Genomic DNA, 20,036 nt, shown 5'->3' on the forward strand with positions numbered 1-20,036 from the left:
AGAGATAGAGATGTTCTGTGGTTGCGATGAAGGAATGGATTGATAGAGTATTAGTTCTTTGTCAGGCTGCCATCCGTTTAAGGAGACGGACCCTGTGGTAGTTTGGCGCGATGAGACGGGTGATAACCCTTTGATAAAGCCCATTTTGAGCCCTTTGCTGTGGGCCATGGGTGGACCCACAGCTGTACATATTTTAGCTGGGTGGGCCAATTGTTTTTTTTTTTGTCTTCTTCTTCTTCTTCTTCTTTTTCCCCTTTTCCAACTTGGATCAAAGCTTTAAGAAAATGCTTTGAAAGGAAGTAAAAGAAAAGAAATGAAAGGGAAAGGGAGAAAAACAACCAAAAGTGGCTGATAATTGCACAGGCAATCACGACAGCATTCCTGGGCTGGAGAGTAGTGATAGGGACGCAGTTAATGTGGGGGGCGCTGAAGTGAAGTGATGGAGGTGGTGCACGTGTTAGCCTTTTACGCTAAGCCTTTCAGCGTTTTTTTTCTTAACCATGCTGCTGGTGTGAAAAATGTGAGAAATGCATGTAGGATTACAGGATTCTACATGCAAATTGTTATTGATTCCAACACAATTATTGTAGAAGAATGTGTAATATATCTTAAATGTAATATGTAATACATGATAAACTTAAAATAGTTGGGATAATGTAAAATATAATTCACTGTCAGGATTAACACCACAGGTAGACCCATTCTTATTTGACTTCTGTTGTTTAAGGCAGTCTGGGTAGTTGATTAGCTGGCATAAGATTAGCAAGGTAATTTCTTTCCAGTTGCCATGGATGTAGCAGTATCACACCCCAATAATTCACATCAGAACCCTCTGATTGACTGTCAGTACTTATTTTAGATATTTAGAAACCAAAAGTTTTGTTTTTGGGTTCCTTATTTTTGTATATATATGTAACAGAAGGCAAACGCTTTGCTTTTTTTTTTCCAGTTTGGGCAGCATTTCTTCGACACAGAGGAGGCCTTGTATTTAGCCACACACAAATGCACATTGACTCCTCTAGCCCACAGGCTAACTGAATCGCTACCAAATGCATGTGAAAATCCGTAACGAATTGCGTCTCCGAGACGTTCCTGTTTTGAACTACAGATTTCTCTATACTTTTCTGACCAAGTTTCTTGTGACCATCTAGGATGGCATTATTTTGACCAGACACTATGGCTGGGCTCATTTGAAGTTGTAGTACACATACACACAGACACAAACACACACACACGCACACACATCATTAAACTCATATGCACAGACTTCTTTTTCTGTATTTGTAACAGAAAACAATTATTTATTGCTGTTTTCCATTTGGCCAAAAAAAAAAAACATTTTTGTACAAGGCAAAAATTCTTTGACCAAAAAAAAAGTATTTTGTACCTGACAGGCAATAAGATATATATATGACTTTAATTGCAACAGGATGTGATTTTAATTGCCTGCATGACATCACTTGAAACAAAATGGTAAATACAAATCAAATACACAGCATGCATGCATAAAGTGCACTTGACGTAATGAGGATGAGTTGTTTTTTTTCTTATCCTTTTGTGCATTTACCAGAATCCGCTTTTATTGCATTCTGTAGAAATGCAGTGCAGTCTAAGACGTAAGTAATGTAAGTGAATGTGGGCCAGAGATGGCCAGTCTACTGCCGTGTACAAATCAAAGTAATGAGTATGGAAAGAGTTCCTAAATCATGACAAATCTTAGATCAAACCTTAGATGGTTCCCCCTGCTCAAATGAACAGATGAGAAAATAATAGCTGTTTGAAGGTGAAATATCAAAGCCTTTTCCCATGATGTACGTTCCTCCTGTACTGGCTTGGCTCTAGTGCTTCTCTATTTATCCATTCCAATAGTGGGGGGTTCATGCAGTTCACTGGTGAGAAAAATGCACAGAAGGGATAGGGAAAGAACCAAAATGTTTAAAACAATATGAATATGTGTCACTGGTAGGTCAGAAATGGGAGGCCAGTGGTGCTGAGGAGCTTGAGGGCCTCTGGAGGAGAATGTCTCACATTATTTTTTTTTTCCCTCGTCTTTTTCTCGTCTTGTCTGATTTCTTCTTGAGGTTCCATAAGTTTTCTTCCACTCTATCCCTATATGTCTTACTCTATCCATTTTTGGCATCTCTCTCCCACTCTTACTCTCAAGTCATGCTCATTCTGTTGAATATGATGTCATCATTACGAGCCATCAGCTGGCTGATAAGACATGAGTGATGTGTCCTTGAGTGAGTGTGTAGATGACATCACACAGGGTCAGCCAAGGGAAGAGGTGGGAGGTAGTTCAAGCCTTTCATCTTCTGACCCCATACTGTTCCTCCTACAAAGAAAGGAAGAAAGAAAAATATTTAGTCTCTAGTTTTGTTACAGTACAACAAATGTTAGCATTCCATTTGTAGCTGCATAACTGAACCACTAGAGGGCAAAAGCTGACTGTGTGTGTGTGTGTGTGTGTGTGTGTGTGTGTGTGTGTGTGTGTGTGTGTGTGTGTGGGCATTTTTTATAGCTTGATGAGGACCAAATATACCCACAAAGATAGGAATATGTGACAATTTGACCTTATGGGGACATTTGACTGGTCCCTATGAGGAACACATGGATTTTTTTAAACAAAATATATACAAAAACATTTATCTAAAAAAACTAAAAGAGCCACAGGGTTTCCTTTTGGTTACTGAGGCTAAAGTTAGGGTTAGGGTTAGATTTAGATGTAGGCATAGCATTAATTAGCTGCATTAATAGTTAGGGAAGTCAATAGAAGGTCCTCACAAGGATGGTAAAACACATGTGTGTAACAAAGTTTTCTGAGTGAGTTTTCTCTAAAAGGCTCTCTGCCATATCTTTACCTTCACCCCCAATTATCATCTGGATCTGTTCCTGTGGCCAATAGCCAGCCTAACCTTTCCTATCAAAAATTTTGGTTTCAGTTGTGACAAATGATGTAAAATGTAAAAATGAAAAAGACTGAAGTAAAAACACACACACATTCAAACCCACTTGCATATTGCAACAGCGAGTGAGAGAGAGAGAGAGAGAGAGAGAGAGACTGTGCATTAATGCTTCATCTTCATGAATATGCTTGCATTGTTTGAAAAAGCCCATGTATAGATTATTTATATCCATTTTTAGTATTTAATGTGACCTAGGCTGAATTGTGAAGTCTCTGCCTGGTAAAAGGCCACTTTTTGGTAAGAAGAGCAGCTCAAAGCAATCTGGCCCTGAACAGGCAACGATGTCTCAATGTTTATGATATACCAGCTCAGTTTACAGTCCAAGCACTCCAGCTGTAGGTGGTCCATCTCTCTCTCTCTCTCTCTCTCTCCCTCTTCTTCTTCTTCTTCCTCTCTCTCTTTTTATCACTGTATCTTTTTAACAGAAGTGAGCCCTGAACAGAACACCATGCTAAAAAGTAGACCCATACATTTTGTGGATATTTCCTTCCCCCTTTATGCGTGAAAAGAGCACCTATTCCTAAGAAATTTCCCATGACCATCTCTATAGACGGCACTGATGCCATCTTCCCATAATAAGATAACCTCATTTTTCAGAAAATGGTTTCAGGGTTCAGGCTGCATTTTTTCCCCCGCTCGACTGCACAGTGGCTGCACAGTGCACTTAAATATTTTGGTGGTGGCGTTGTTTTTGCTGACCAAGCGGCCCAAAGAAAATGCAGCAGTGGGAGGAATGGAACGATTTTTCTTCTGGCGAGAGCACCATGCTAAATTTGCCCTGAAATAAGGCTCTCTAATGCTCCATGGGAACCACACACACTGAGGAAGGGTGGCCTTGTAACATTGTGTGCATTGTGTTGTGTCAGAATCTCACCTTCATTCACCTATTATCTAACATCCTTTTACACCCCAGTGCTAAATTATAACTCATGACAGTTGAAGGAGGAATGTAAAGTACATGTTTAGTGATACGCTATTTCTATATGCTTTATATTTCAGATATATATTCAATATTTTTTAGATGCAGTAAACCAATTTACACCATCTCAAGTTAACACATATGAGTATTGCAAATCTGATTTTATTAAAATAATACACATTTCTTAAATAATACATTGTCGATATAGAATTCCCTAAAAAAAAAAAAAAAAGCACAAAACACATTAAACATGAAACAAGTCAATTTGGGAAAGCAGTGATGGAACATTTTGTACTCAAAACATGCTATGAGACTGAGCCAAGTGCCCCAACTCCCAGTTCAGCTTCCTGCTCTCTTTTATTGTTCTTCATGGTCAAATATCACTTAATCTCTGCTTTATGTTCTTCACTGGGTGGCATAATAATGCTGGAGCAACATTATCTCTATCCTCTGTGGATTCCTTTCCCACTGATTCTTGTTGTTTAGCTTTTCAGATAAACCCCCTTCAGCCATTAAACTCAGGACTTAGCAATTTAGCCATAGACGGCATGAGCTAATTCCATTAATTTCCAAATGGTTATAGTAATTTTTTGGTATTATCTGTCAATGTACCCATGACGGGAATGCAGACAAGGCCTTCTTTATAGAGTATGGGAATATGGCTATGTCTTCATTGGAGATCTGCCTTGGGGTATATTTGAATGGGGTGACACTTTGAGTCTGAGTGTTTTCATTCATTTGTAGTGCAACAGAGCGATGATCTCCATGTTTCCGTGATAAGGTTCGGAAAAGCTTTCATTCATTCATCCATATCATCTATTCTTGATGGGATGTTTCCTGTCAAAAGACTTTATTTTCAGAGCTGGGGTTCTCAAACATCCTCAAAAACAGAAATGTATGTAAAAAAAAGAAAACACATACACACACAAACCCTATTAATAATCATTATAATTCTAGAGAGAGAGAGAGAGAGAGAAAGAGCCTTCTGTACAACAGCTCTGTCTGGTAAAAGAACCACTTGGTGAAAGAATGTTCATTAGGATTGCAACCATACACTGTGACCCATATCTCAAAGACATCAATAGTTTTGAAATATTGAAGCATATTCAGCTTTTTCATGTGTGATAATGAAAATGATAGTCTCTCTCTGTCTCTCTGTCTCTCTTTCATTCTCCCCTTTCCATTCTCTTCCAGATTGAAAACCTACAGGACCAGTTGAAGGATAAGGATAAGCAGTTGGGATGTTTGAGGGACAGAGTGAAGTCTCTACAGACGGACTCCAGTAACACAGACACAGCCCTTGCTACTCTTGAGGAAGCCCTCTCTGAGAAGGTAGACATGAAAAGACAGAGACAGAGGAAAACCGAAGGTCTTGAATTGATTGAATAGAGCTAATAGTGCTTTTTTGGTAACATCAAGTTACATTATACTTTGCTACACTTGACCCGGTGTCATCACCTCTAGTAGAAGTCTCATACTGTAACTTAGAATCACCTGCATGACAAGATGCATAATGGCAAATCATATACAGTACTGTGCAAAAGTCAGACACATGCAAAGAAATGCTGTAGAGCAAAGATGCCTTCAAAACTAATGAAATTAAATGTTTCTACATTTAAAAAATACTATAAAGAGCAGTAAACAGTAATAAATGAAACAAAGTCAATATTTGGTGTGATGATCCTTCGCTTTAAAAAAAAAAAGTAGTCTCAGGTACAGTGTGTGCAGTTTTATAAGGAAATGAGCTGTAAGTGTTACTGAGCATCTTGCAGAACCAGCCACAGCTCTTCTGGAGACTTTGACTGTCACACTTGCTTCTTATTTTTGCAGCAAAACCCAGCAGCCTACATTATGTTTTTTTTTGTCTGAAAAGTGTCTCTTATGTAATATGCTGCTTTCTTTACTGACAGACAAACTTTTTTCTGTAACATTTAATTTTGTGCTGGAAAACAAATGTGGAAATCTAAAATGTTTTTGTACTGACTCGATAATCTAGAAGTCATAAAATAAAAATCTATAACCAAGTTTGTATTTAAAAAAATAGGGTGTCTAAGACTTTTGCACAGTACTGTAGTTGCTCTTGTTACACAGGCCACATTGGGGATAACCAGACTGTAGTCACAGGAACCCATAATCTTTAGGTTTTTATACCATCACTAATAAAAATGATTAAAAATATGCTATTTATCAAAGAAAAACAATTAATCTTTGATATGTAGAAGGTTTCGATTAGGACTTGTTTATGTAACATTTATATAAGGAGTCTCCGGTGTAGGGGGGACAAGGGAATTTGTGCTTTCCAGTTTCCTGATAAAATGACAAGCTGCATTTTTTTTTGTCTTAATAAGTTCAAGACAAAGAATAAAAGAGAGGCTAGTTAGGGAACAACTGTTTATAGCTGTTATAATGTACAGTCAGGTCCATAAATATTTGGACAGCGACACAATTTTTGGTAGATTTGCCTCCGTATACCGCCACAATAAATTTAAAATGAAGTAATCAAGATGTGATTGAAATGTAGACTTTCAGCTTTAATTCAAGGGGTTTAACAAAAATATTGCATTAACCGTTTAGGAATTACAGCCATTTTTTGCAGAGTTTCTCCATTTTCACAGGCTCAAAAGTAATTGGACAACATATTTATAACATAATTATAAATAGAAGGATTATTTTTAATACTTGGATGGATATCTATTGCAGTCAATGGCTGCCTGGAACCCAGTGGAAATCTGGAAACCATGGACATCACCAAATGCTGATTTTCCTCTTGTGAGATGCTTTGCCAGGCCTTTTCTGCAGCTGCCTTCAGTTGCTGCTTGTGTGTGGGTCTTTCTGCCTTCAGTTTTGTCTTCAGAAAGTGAAAAGCAAGCTCAGTTGGGTTGAGTTCAGGTGACTGACTCGGCCATTGAAGAACATTCCATGTCTTTGCCTTAAGAAGCTCTTGAGTTGCTTTCCCGGTATGTTTTGGGTCGTTATCCATCTGTACTGTGAAGCGCTGTCCTATCAGTTTTGAAACTTTTGACTGAATCTGAGCAGAAAGTATAGCTCTGTACACTTCAGAATTCGTCCTGCTACTTCTATCAGCAGTCACATCATCAATAAACACCAGTGATTCAGTTCCATTGGCAGCCATACATGCCCATGCCATAACACTGCCTCCACCATGTTTGACCATGTTCCTTCCCCATTCTCTTCTCTTCCCTTGGTTTCATCTGTCCAAAGAATCTTGTTCCAGAACTGGGCAGGCTTTATTAGATGTTTTCTAGCAAAGTCTAATCTGGCCTTAATGTTCTGAATTGTTTCCAGTGGTTTGCATCTTGAGGTAAACCCTCTGTATTTACATTCATGAAGGCATCTCTTGATTGACAATGATATGCCTTCCTCCATGAGAATGTTCTTGACTTGGCTAGATGTTGTGAAGGGGTTTTTCTTCACCAAGGAAAGAATTCTGCAATCATCCACTTCAGCTGTGTTCCATGGTCTTCCAGGCCTTTTGGTGTTGCTAAGCTCGCTAGTACATTCCTTCCTTTTAAGAATGTACCAAATCGTTTCTGCTATCTCTCTGATAGGTCTGTTTTTGTTTTTACAGCCTAATCATGGCCTCCTTCACTTGCATCGACACCTCTTTGGATTGCATATTGAGAGTTTCCATGAACAGCTATCAAATACAAATTCAACACGTGGAATCAACTCCAGACCTTTTATCTCCTTAATTTGTTATGAAATAACTAAAAAACAGGCCACATCTGTCCATGAAACTGCTTATCACTCAATTATTTTTCAATTACTTTTGAGCCTGTGAAAATGGAGGGACTATGTAAAAAAATGGCTGTAATTCCTATATGGTTAATGCATTTTTTTTTGTTGTTAAACCTCTTTAATTAAAGCTGAAAGTCTACACTTCAGTCTCATTTTGATTGCTTTATTTTAAATCCATTGTGGTGGTGTACAGAGGCAAAATTATGAAAATTGTGTCACTGTCCAAATACTTATGGACCCGACTGTAAGTGATGACTCTCTTGTTTCTCAGACGTTCCATACATTAAATGTAACCATAATTGGTTAAAAAGAATGAAGTGGCTTTGATTACTGAAGTAAAAATTGACAAATCTCTGTGGTATTAGAGGAACAACACACCTCAGGTTGTGGTGTTAGAGGAAAATGTGTGAATGTGTCAACAATGCTGAAATGTACCTCAACCAAACCAAACCAAACCAAAACTAAACAAAACTAAACAACCTTGAGTTAAAACTAATGACTTTTTGTGATGCTATAAAAATGTCGAGTTACTGAGTTCATGCTTACTAATTCTAATACTACCATTGTGGGAGTTCATAGCTAGACATGCTAATTGGTGGTCAGAGTTAGCTGTAAAGTTTTGTTTAGTGCATGCAGTTGTTAGAAATGCAGCTGCTTCCCATAACTGCTCTGCTGTGCAGTAGCTCTTGTGGCAGCTGGATTCAAACTTCAGAGGGTGAAATGTGTAGAAAGCCTAGGCTGCCATATGTCTTGCTCGGTAAAGGTCATTAAGCGGAATATTTACCAAACCAGACTTGTAATTTTCCTGAAAGTTAAGAAAGGAAGCGGCTTTTCAGAGTGTGGAATATCTGAGTCATGGCCAATGGAATTTCAATAGCATTGTTAAACATTTGTTTACCTGTAGAGCACTTGGTTGTTCAGTCTTATTTGTTTTGTATGTGGGATTCTCACACTAAGTCCGTCAGGTGATATTAAAGTCACTTAATCATGACTGTTACTAATAAACAATGGAATTGTTGAACCTTCCTTCTCAGTAGGGATGACCCTCAAGAGCCATAATATATATACATACATATATATATATATATATATATATATATATATATATATATATATTCTATCAACTAACATCAGTGACCTAGGCCGAAATTAGAAAATGAGGTTTCTAGGAAAAAGAAGGAGTAATAGAAACTTTTAATATGTATGAATTATTATGTAATAATATTTATTACACTAATTATAATAAAAATTGATTTTTAAGAATGAATTCCTTTGTTTAATCAGATGCTGTGATGAGAAACAGTATTATCAAATTGGGATGATGCATTTTTCCCATTTATGTTTGGAAGCTACTAGCCAGATAGCTACATTATAAGCACAGAGATATGGAGTTGAGAGCCGGTGAAGCAGAATGCTGGTGTTTACTGCAAAAAGAAAAGTAGATCACGATTTATAATATAAGGAGTAATTTTCCCCTATTATCAACATGTTATTCATTTTCAGTGGAACTGTCATAAATGTATTTTATGGCAACGTTATTAATATGGAAAGATTGTTTGATGGTAGATGTATTGAATGATTAAATAACAAATTCATGTCATCGCCACTCCTGCTTGCTGTCTGACATCCACCTGAAATGCACTTCACGCTTCACACTTAGCAATTTAATTGTACAGATCAGGAAAAAAACATGATTTTATTTTGTATATTTCCTCATCCTACCAAAATTTATTTCTGGTTACACCACTCAGCACAACACACAACTCATTTTTAGATGCAAGTGTGACTTACGTCAAGCATAGCAAACAGCCCGCGGTCAGGCCAGCCGCAGTAGAAACAGAGTGCACAAATATATGGCGGTTTACAGTAACTACCCTTTGGATGGCAAAAAAAAAAAAAAAAAAATGGCTGCCGCTTGTTGGTTTTAGTTAAGCACTGTGTACTGTATGTGCTTTACAGTGGCAGCCACTATGCTGCAGAGTTGTGGTGAATTCTGGATCATGTGAAAATGTTAAGCATTAGTAATTTTCCCCATGATCACATGGGCCAAAAGAAACTTGTGTTTGACTCTAGATACTAGCTAGCTAGATAGTTACCCACTATTTCTTCCATTTCAATTACATAAAATTCAGAAGCAAAAAAAGCAGACAAGCTGACTAAGTCAAATTAATTGGCATCAATATCCTACCATTGTTTTTGGTCCATTTCTCCTGTTAAGTGCTTTTAAGTGCTAAGTGTTTTTAACAATGGACATTGTCACAAAGCAGCTTTACAGATATCCAGAGATAAATATAGATTTAGATTTAGATCCCTAAAGAGCAAGCCAGAGCTGATGGTGACAAGGAAGAACTTCCTGAGAAACCTTGAGAGGAACTAGACTCAAATGTGGAACCCATCCTCTTCTGGGTTACACCAGATAGTGCAATTATAAATCAGTAGTCTTCTACAACTGTATGCTATAGAGTTAAGCAGTGTTTAGTGTGTTGGAAAGATCATCAGTATAAGCATTAGCTTTGTTTTGAAGTTTAAGTCTATAATATCCATGTGAAGTTATCCATAGTTGAGACTTGAGCATAGTTTTTGCAAATGCAATCATTAGGCCTGGGCAAGTGAGAACATCCGCAATCACCTTTAGGGTATCCATATGGTACCATCCACAGCAACCTGACGGCAAACTTTAGGCTATCCATGGGCAGGTCATCCTCAGCAGCACTGAGTGATTGTCAGTTTGAAAGTAGCTCAAGTATGCACTTAAGAGGATGTACATGTGCACAGAGTGCAGACAGGGACTCCAGCAAGACTAGCTATGGCAGCATAACTAAAAGAGAGAGCCAGAAGATAACACAGGCGTGAGGGCACCCTAGGACATAAAGCGGCCACTCCACCGTCAACAAACCTGAGTGAAAAGTGAGTGAGTGTGTGTGTGTGTATGGGGGGGCAGATTCCCAACATCTGAGTAAACACTTAATGCCCATCCTTCTGATCTGTGCCTTTATCTAAGAGAAAAACTATTACCAAAATTCCTGATTAAACAAATAGGTTTTCAGCCTAGACTTAAAGACTGAGACTGTGTCTCCTCTTGTGCTTTTTTCTTTTTTTGAGTTTTATCCACCCCAGATACAGTAGATATGAACAATTCATGATTGCTGCTTCTTAGTGATCTTCTAACATCAGTTACATTAGGTGCCTATTCTTTTGTCAAGGGGGCCCCCCTGCGATTGCATAATACATAAACCTCCTCACCACATGATAGTAGTGTTTGCTTTTTTGCATATTTATTTTAAAAATCATGAAACTGCTTATACTGATTATAGTAAGGAACAGCCCTGGTAATGTTCCTATCTGTACAAAAAAAAACCTGGCAATTATTGTGCAAAGTACTTTATTTTTATACTTTTATCTCCACTCTATTCATTACACCTTACATAAATAAATGAAATGATGTACAAATGCTGTATTCAGCCATCCCTAGAAACACACATACCTGATTCCTTATTGTTGTCTGGATCAAACTCCATACTGCCTATGCACCGGAGCCTGAAATCCCTGGGATCCACTAAAAATGGCAGCTGATAGTGGCCCTTTGTGAGGTCCAATGTGGAGATATATTATAACTCTCCCAGGTGCTCAGTGAGCTTGTCCACTCAGGGCATGGAGTTGCTGTCAAAGTCAGATACCTTGTTGAAGTTATGAAGGTTATTACAGAAACAGATCAGGGCTTGATCAGGTTACTACAGTGCTGGACCAGGAGGAGATGCTTAACTCCATGGGCTAACATCTTCTGTACCTCTTCCTTGATGGCCTGCAGTCCAACCTTGGGTACATAGTAGGGCAGTTAACATACAATCCTGGAGGGATCCAGATATGGTGATCCTGGTGGTCAGCCTGTGTGATATAATCTACAATTGTCTGTATCCACTGACCCCACCAGATCCATGTAGATAAGTGGCAAGATTGGCCTAATGTATGAATGGAGTCTTCTTCACTGTGACTGTGCACAGAAGGTCTGTTTCCATCTTACCTCTCAGCAGCATGCAGGCAGCCAAATTGTTCCTCCAGTTAGAGAATGAAGCCTTGAATCATGGGCTATGGCCTTATCTTGCTGCAGCAGTGGTATCTCTGTGGCCTGAAAGCAGTGGCTTTCATCAACTGTCTCCAAACATCCTTATCAGTTCTGGTGTATTCCACCATGCTGCTAATGCCCTACTAGGATTGGCTCCCCACTGTCTTCTTTGACTTGTTAGGTGTGTTTGCAGGAAGCAGCCCATGGCCACCCTCTCAGCTACCTGGGAGGGAGTCTGATCAGAGCAAACAGAATGCCTTATGGCGTACATTTAAAGAAGTAACACCTGGCATGTACCTCCACTCATGGAAAGGGAAAGAGCAAGTGTAATCACAGGGTCTGGAAAGTTAGAATTTTTTCCCTTAGCTGATCATGCACATTGACTGTGGCAGTAGGGCTAATTTATGATGCCACCATTCCTACCAATATTGTGTTCTCCCTACCAGCAATATCCAGCACCTACCAGCAACACAGCCTTTGGCTACTATGATCACAGACAGTCGAGATGCATTAAGTCCTTTGAGAAAGCTTTACTTACATGCAGGAGGAAAGCAGAAAATGGAAAGCAGAATAAAGTGACAGTGTGTGGTGCATTCAGGGTCACTGACGTTGGTGATACACTATATGGCCAGAAGTATGCGGCATACTTTTGTATGTCAGCATACTTTTGACCATACTGAGTAGCTCTGAGCCAGCATCATTCTAGATGACTTTACATTTAGATACTTTTAGAGGCCCAACATCACACCAGTCACAATTCTGGGAAATGTTAAACAAAAGTTATAATGTTTAGACATTTGTCCTGAAAGTACCAGGCCTGTTTCACAGCCTAACAAAGCACTATTGCTGTTATATTTAATATAATTTGTCTTCTTTCAGCTGATGATGCTTATAACAGACAAAAAAAAATGCACACATGAACTGGAGACTGTCTGTAACTTTTGCTTTTTTGTCTATTTCTGTTTCTTTTTGATATAGTCAGTATTCACAGGTTTGTACCCATATGCTGACTGTAAAATAAACATCTTAATTCTTAGTCAATACCTATATTTGCTCAGTCATGTAACTCTCATCTGCACATTTGTTGCACGCTTGCACACTTTAGGCAGTGTCTTATTTGCACCTGGGTGATATTTATTATAGACATTTATTAGGTTTCTGCACTGCCACAGAAAATAGCTGAAGGCAGTGTAAGACACACCTGAGTGAGTGAACAGAAGCATTGTATTTGGAATGACACATATCTTTCACATTGTTTATACATTCATCTTGTCTCCCTTTCTTCCCCTGCTCTTTCTCAGGAGAGGGTGATAGAGCAGCTTAGGGAGAAGAGAGAGAAAGAGGAGTGGGAGAAGCAGGGGGAAATGGAAGTCTGTAAGAAGGAGAACAAGGAGCTGAAGGACAAGATTGCTTCCTTGCAGACACAGCTCTTGGAGAAAGAGGTCAGTGTCCACATGGTGAAAGGACGTGGATTAAAGGTCAGAACAGTAACTCATGTAGCTAACCCACTATGGTTCATTTTGTTTCTATTAACCAGCTTGGTAACACACAACACATGCCAGGTTGGAGCCTTTATAAGTTAATATTTACAAATTATATTGAATCAGGGAGCAGTAACCTGAAACTGAAGCTGAAACAGGTCAAAGAAACATGGCTGTATAAGATCTTGGTCGTTTAAAGAAATGTGTGGTGTTTTGGTAAAACCCATAAGATGTCACTGTGGCCCAATTTTGAAAAACAATAAATAAATAATCCAGAAATAATTTTTTTAAAAATCGACAAAAATCATGAAAATTGAGTTTTTCTGCCTGTAATATACTTTGATACCTATATTTTAAGAAAACATGAATATCTTTTACTAAAATGATGTGGAAATGCTTTTATTTGGGCTACTTTCTAACTGTCCCTTGACTGTCTGCCTCATATTGTGTAAGAAGTGAAGTGAAGTGACTTGACTTGTGGCCAAGTATGGTGACCCATACTCGGAATTTGTGCTCTGCATTTAACCCATCCAAGTGCACACACACAGTAGTGAACACACACACACCGTGAACACACCCGGAGCAGTGGGCAGCCTTTTTTGCTGCAGCGCCCGGGGAGCAGTTGGGGGTTCGGTGCCTTGCTCAAGGGTCTCACCTCAGTCGTGGTATTGAGGGTGGGAGAGAGCGCTGGTCATTCACTCCCCCCACCTACAATCCCTGCCGGACCCGAGACTCGAACCCACAACCTTCAGGTTCACCTTCGGGTTGCAAGTCCGACTCTCTATCCATTAGGCCACCCAAGAAGTACATTTAACAAACACAGCGATGAAGTTTGCACCTTGATTACGTTTGGTATAGCTACTTGGCTTAGAGGAATGGACATATACTTAATCAGTCCAGTTTGTAATGAGATACTGGCTGTCAAAATGTCCACGATGCATCAGCAACATCACATTGTCATCATCAAAACAGAGAAGAGCACTTACACACTCTGAATAGACCATAGCAGACAAAGGTGTCAAATGTTTAAATGACTTAAAAGGACTCACTGAATTAATCAGAAATTACGTCCCTGCTCATATAAGAGATTGACAGAGAGCAATTGAGTGAAGAGACGATGATGAAGCTTGTGTTTAAATGCACTAGTGACTTTTAGAGACTGATGTGGATGATGCTGATAATCAAAGTGAGAACTTATTTTCCATTGTAAACTTAGCCTTTTTAATATTTGGCAGTACTGTTGCTTTTCCATGAGTAGAAGATGGGCGACTTTCAGAGGAGTAGTAATGGAAATTTTTAAATGCTACTTCTTTTCTCAGTATTGGGGGGTATCCAGACTTTAAAACACTCGAATTTTAATTCGTATTGGGATTTTCATTGAGATTAAATTAAGATATTCAATTTCACTTCAGGAAAGCCTGCGGTTTCAGGAAAGCCTGTACAAATTTGACAGACTATTAACAAAGACAATAGCTAAATTGTTCTGAGAGGTTCTGGACTACTCAGAAATTTAGTCTAATAATGAGTTTTCAAGAACCATAAGCGATTGAGCTTAAGTCCATAACTGCCACTGTTACAACTATTTATACCATAAAGCTGTTGAATTCTCAAATCAAAAAGTGTGGATTAATATTCTGTAACAGCAGCTCTGACAGCAGGTCTGGCTGTAACCTAAATGATAGGTTTATATTAATGCACTCGTTCTAGTATGTTATTGTTTCTATAGTAACTGCTCATACACAGCTACTCGGATAGCAGATGCTCAACATAACCTAAGGCTAATAATAAATGTATATACGTATACTTCATATATAAAACATGCTCTTATTTAATGAAGAAAAACATTGATATTGTGAAGTTTTCTGTTAGGAGATGTTTATGAAACATAGTTTCCGCTAGACATTTGAGCATTCTGGTGTCTCTGTAACATTACAAGCTAGTTTTTTTTGACTTACTAACTTAAAAAAAAGAGAGAAAAAAGACAGAACGACTGTATATAGCTGCTCAAATGTAAGTGGGAACAGAAACTAACTTGTCTTGCAATTATTCCCTCATATTAAATGTATCTATAAATGTTTGAAAAGAATGCTATGTCATTCATTAATAAATTAAAAATTACAATTCTTGGTAAATCCCTGTAGCATAACAGGAATAAGACACTTTGAGATGTTCTATTATAGGAAAATAATCCACGTCAGGTTGGTAATAGTAACTCCACTTCACACTGGGCCATATCAGCACCCTGGCATGGATTATTTTCCTATAACTGCATGGCCCAGTGTGTGTTATTCCTTACAGATTCCCAGCTATTTCTCTGTTTAATGCATGTTTTTATATGCGAACAAAGTTTGTAATTATTTTTTATTGAACTAAAGAAAATTTTATATCTGCACTGTAACTATTGTAATATGACTAATGTAACCTATATTTAAAGTGTTAAAATCAACAATAAAAAAGTGAATCCTGTACCGTCAGGATCCCACCTGTGTACACAGGTTCTTGAGCAAAAACTGCCAATGCTTTGTTCTCGGTGAGAAAGGAAAGAGAATGAGAGAGGGAAATAAACGATTGTAATTTATACATCCATCCTTTAGTCCTCATCCCCCCTTTTGCTAGAGTAGACTCATTGTTCCAGGGAACATGTCAGGGCAATCTTTTAGAGCACTGAAATTTACGAGAATGTTTTCTTTTATATGCACACATATCATTCCAGGAAAATTACATCTTACTGCGTTTTGACTCTGTGCCACAAACCATTTCAAGCAATGTCCCGCTTGTCTTTTTCTGCAATAATCAAAATCACATAAACAACATCCGTATTTTAAAGCTTTAATTATAGTATTAACAGGCTTCAAAAGTTAGGTAACATATGAATGTGCAGATAATCATTTTGTTTACATAAAAAACAGTTTTGGAGAATGTTTAGATTACTTAGGAATAAGTGTTTTATAGTTTTATAGTTTAAGTGCAGTTAGAAGAATGCATTCAAGCTAGGGAACATTAAAAAAAAATCAGGCATTTGGAATAGTGCACTCTTAGGAAATCTTTCTTCAAGGGCTCTTCAATGGGTTCTTTGTATAGCTATGGGTTCCTAGCTTCTTAAAAGTGTAGTAGTTTGGAATGCTTTCTAGTGGGCAAACAATCAGAGGTCTAACAGGGTTCTAGATAGAACTTTCAAGGATTCTGAAGATCCCTTCATTCCAAAATCCTTGTCTACAGTCAAAATCTTTCATTTATATCATTAATATATTTGTATCCATTATTGTGTTTATTATTACATTCATTTATTATCATAATCATATTCATCTAATTATTTAAATTATATTCACATTTTTTATTCAAATATACTGATTATTCAAATATACATATATATATATATATATATATATATATAGATCTGGGCAATTTGGAGGCCAAGTCATACCATTGCCATGAAGGGGAATACTTGGTCTGTAACAATGTTTAGGTAGGTGGTACATATCAAAGTAACATCCACATGAAAGCCAGGACCCAAGGTTTCCCAGCAAAACATTGCCCAGAGCATCACACTGCCTCTGCCGGCTTGCCTTCTTCCCATAATGCAACCTGGTGCCATCTCTTCCCGTGGAAAGCTACGCACACACACTCAGCTGTCCACATGATGTAAAAGAAAACGTGATTCATCAGACCATCAGGCCACCTTCTTCCATTGCTCCATGGTCCAGTTCTGATGCTCACGTGCCGATTGTAGGCACTTTTGGCAGTGGACGGGGGTCAGCATGGGCACTCTGACCGGTCTGTGGCTACACAGACCCATACACAGCAAGCTGCGATGCACTGTGTGTTCTGACATCTTTCTATCATAGCCAGCTTTAACTTTTCAGCAGTTTGTGCTACAATAGCTCTTCTGTGGGATCAGACCAGACGGACTAGCCTTCGCTCCCCACGCGCATCAGTGAGCCTTGGGCGCCCATGACCCTGTCGTCGGTTCACTGGTAGTACTTCCTTGGACCACTTTTGGTAGGTACTAACCACTGCATACCAGGAACACCCCACAAGACCTGCAGTTTTGGAGATGCTCTGACCCAGTCGTCTAGCCATAACAATTTGGCCCTTGTCACTCAGATCCTTACACTGGCCCATTTTTCCTGCTTCCAACACGTCAACATTGAGAACTGACTGTTCACTTGCTGCCTAATATATCCCACCTCTTGGCAGGCGCTATTGTAATGAGATAATCAGTGTTACTCACTTCACCTGCCAGTGGATTTAATATTATGGCTGATCAGTGTATATACTGTATATATTCTAGTGGATTGAACAGATCACTCAAAAAATCCTGTGGCAGAGCCAGTAGGAAAAAAAAAAACCCTTGCCATAGTTTACCAACTTTAATTAAAAAAAGTAGCAGTTGTGGCTTGTTGCATCCAGTCACATGGATTTATGTAAACTATTTAGCTGATGGAAGCTCATTGAGTAAGGCAAGTCTTTTCACATACTTTCATGGATTTTTATTTGACGTACACTCTGTGGTCTGAAAAGCAAAGTGATGGCATGGCTTGTTAAAAAAAGTTGATGACAAAAACAGAATATTTAAAGGCAGTTGAACAGAGAAGTCCGAATTTATTCTCTGCTTCATGTTCAAAGCAGATGGTTCATCTGTTCAGTCAGTGGGTCTAGTCAAAAGTGGTAATGTGAAGTGGTAGTGTTAAATTGTGTGTTATTTGAAGGTAACTATTGTCATTAGGTCATGTTAGTATCTGAGACTTTGTAAGCAAGGCATTTTCTTTCTTCTCCTCTGCCCACTTTTTATTGGAGGAAGCTACTAAACCTAAATATTCAACATTCATTCCTTATGATTGATCTTTCTGTCCCATCATTCACCCTACTCCATGATTGAATAACCTCCAGAACCACCTTTTCCTCCATTCTTCTCCACTGATCCATCTCTTCTCACCCGTCCTTCTTCCTACTATATTATGGAGGAACCTTTTAAATCTAAATCTCCTAAATTTCCATTCCTGTTGACTGATCTCTCCTCACTCTGTCTTCTTCCTCTTCCTGAATTGAAAAGCCTCCAGAACCTTTTCTCCTTCTTTTTTTCTGATTCATCTCTTCTTGTTCCTCCTTAGCCATACTTATTTTTCATGGAGCATTATATAGCACTTTCTTTCTCCATTCTTTTCCTCATATCTGTCTCTCCCCAGCCCTCTCCCAGAGTCCCACAATCCTCTTTACTGGAAGTTGAAGAGTGAGTCTTGTCTTTGGCCTTCTCGTACTTGCAAAAAGCCTCGAGTCTGTGAGTTTTGAAGAGCATTGGGTGGAGGAGGGTAACAGTTTGAAGAAGGTGGAGACCCATAGTCCATGCTGTCGGAAACCTCTGATGTGGCACAGCGATATGCCTGCTGTGCAAATAAACAAAATGGGATTGTTTTGGAATTGCAAGCCAAGCCTTCCTGATGGTTATCACACAGTCATGAAGTCATCAGACACACAGTGGCTGTCAAAGAGCATATGGGCATTGAAAAACAGAAGAACAGAACAAAGGTTGCCAGATCATAGGCATATGTGGGTAGTGTTCAGTTACTTAAGTGAATAATGCAGAGATGGAGATGGCATTCTCTGATTTTCCTTGAGCGGATTTTTCTTGAGGAGAGGTGTCTGAGAAGGGCTTTTTCAATAACATCTGACCACTGCCTTTAAACACAAGCTCTTGCTTTCGAGCCATGGGAAAAAAAATTAGGAATGGAAAATACAGACTGAATAGCATTTTTTCCCCTCCTTTTTCATACAAATGTACAAGAAACATCTATATATATATATATATAGATATATATAGATATATATATGTATATATATATGTATATAAACATCTATGTATATATATATATATATATATATATATATATATATATCTATATATATATATATGTATAGATGTTTCTTTCAGTGCTTACCATCTTCTCATTCATATATCATATATCATATATTATAGTCCTAGATGTAGATGGTTCTATTGAGCACATTTCTCCAGTTCTTCAGCAATTGCATTGGCTTCCAGTAAGGTATCAAGTTGAATTCAAGATCCTGTTACTTACTTACACGGCACTTCATAATCTTGCACCCCAATACCTTACTCAAATTCTTCATGTTTACACGCCTTCACGTGCTCTCAGATCCTCATCTCCAATTTCTCTTGTGGTACCTCGGATTCGACCAACTACTATGGGTGCCAGATCTTTTAGCTATGCTGCCCCTCGCCTACGGAACTCCCCTCCCCTTGATATTCGTAACAGCGATTGCCTTTTAAAAAGCGTCTTAAGACATATCTTTTTATTCAGGCTTTTTTATAATATGTTTTATTGAGTCTTTACTGCCTTTTATTTGTATATGCTGAGTGTTTGTTGTCTGCTTTTGCCTTGTGTAGTATTTTTATTTTTGCCTGCTTGTGAGGTGACCTTGGGTGTTTTGAAAGGCGCCATTAAATAAAATGCGTTATTATTATTATTATTATTATTATTATTATTATTAGCTTATTAAATAGCACTTGATCCAACACAGTCAATTTTTCATTTTATAGTGTGCCAATAGTTAAGTGTAACCATGAGATTTTGTAAATAGGCTATTTCATCATGCTTTTAATAAATAATGCTAAGGGTTTGGTCAGTTTGCCGTGTTCTCGTGAATAGAAAAGCGTGAAGCTTGAAAGATAAACATTTTCATAGATTTTAAAAGGGACGATACAAATTAATTAATTAATTAATTTAGGGTAACTGAAACATGACTCTGCAAATGTTAAGCCTGTATAGCAGTTCTGAAACACTATGCATGCTTAACTCCTTATGCACGCAATTAGCGTTTTATTTTAG

The 20,036-nt window shown here is 38.2% G+C and overlaps 1 protein-coding gene across 4 annotated transcripts in view; it reads left to right on the forward strand.

The window, feature by feature from the left end:
• Positions 1–20,036, forward strand: part of LOC113533440 (ERC protein 2) — a 213,545-nt gene that overhangs the window by 64,889 nt on the left and 128,620 nt on the right. For all 4 annotated transcript variants that reach the window (XM_053236366.1, XM_053236363.1, XM_053236365.1 and 1 more), the window contains 2 exons: positions 5,080–5,217; positions 13,009–13,149. In XM_053236366.1, coding sequence (XP_053092341.1) covers positions 5,080–5,217; positions 13,009–13,149 — 279 coding nt within the window. The remainder of the gene's footprint in view (positions 1–5,079; positions 5,218–13,008; positions 13,150–20,036) is intronic.

The sequence above is a fragment of the Pangasianodon hypophthalmus genome, chromosome 8 (genome assembly GCF_027358585.1).
Source record: "Pangasianodon hypophthalmus isolate fPanHyp1 chromosome 8, fPanHyp1.pri, whole genome shotgun sequence".
Taxonomy (NCBI): Eukaryota; Metazoa; Chordata; class Actinopteri; order Siluriformes; family Pangasiidae; genus Pangasianodon; species Pangasianodon hypophthalmus.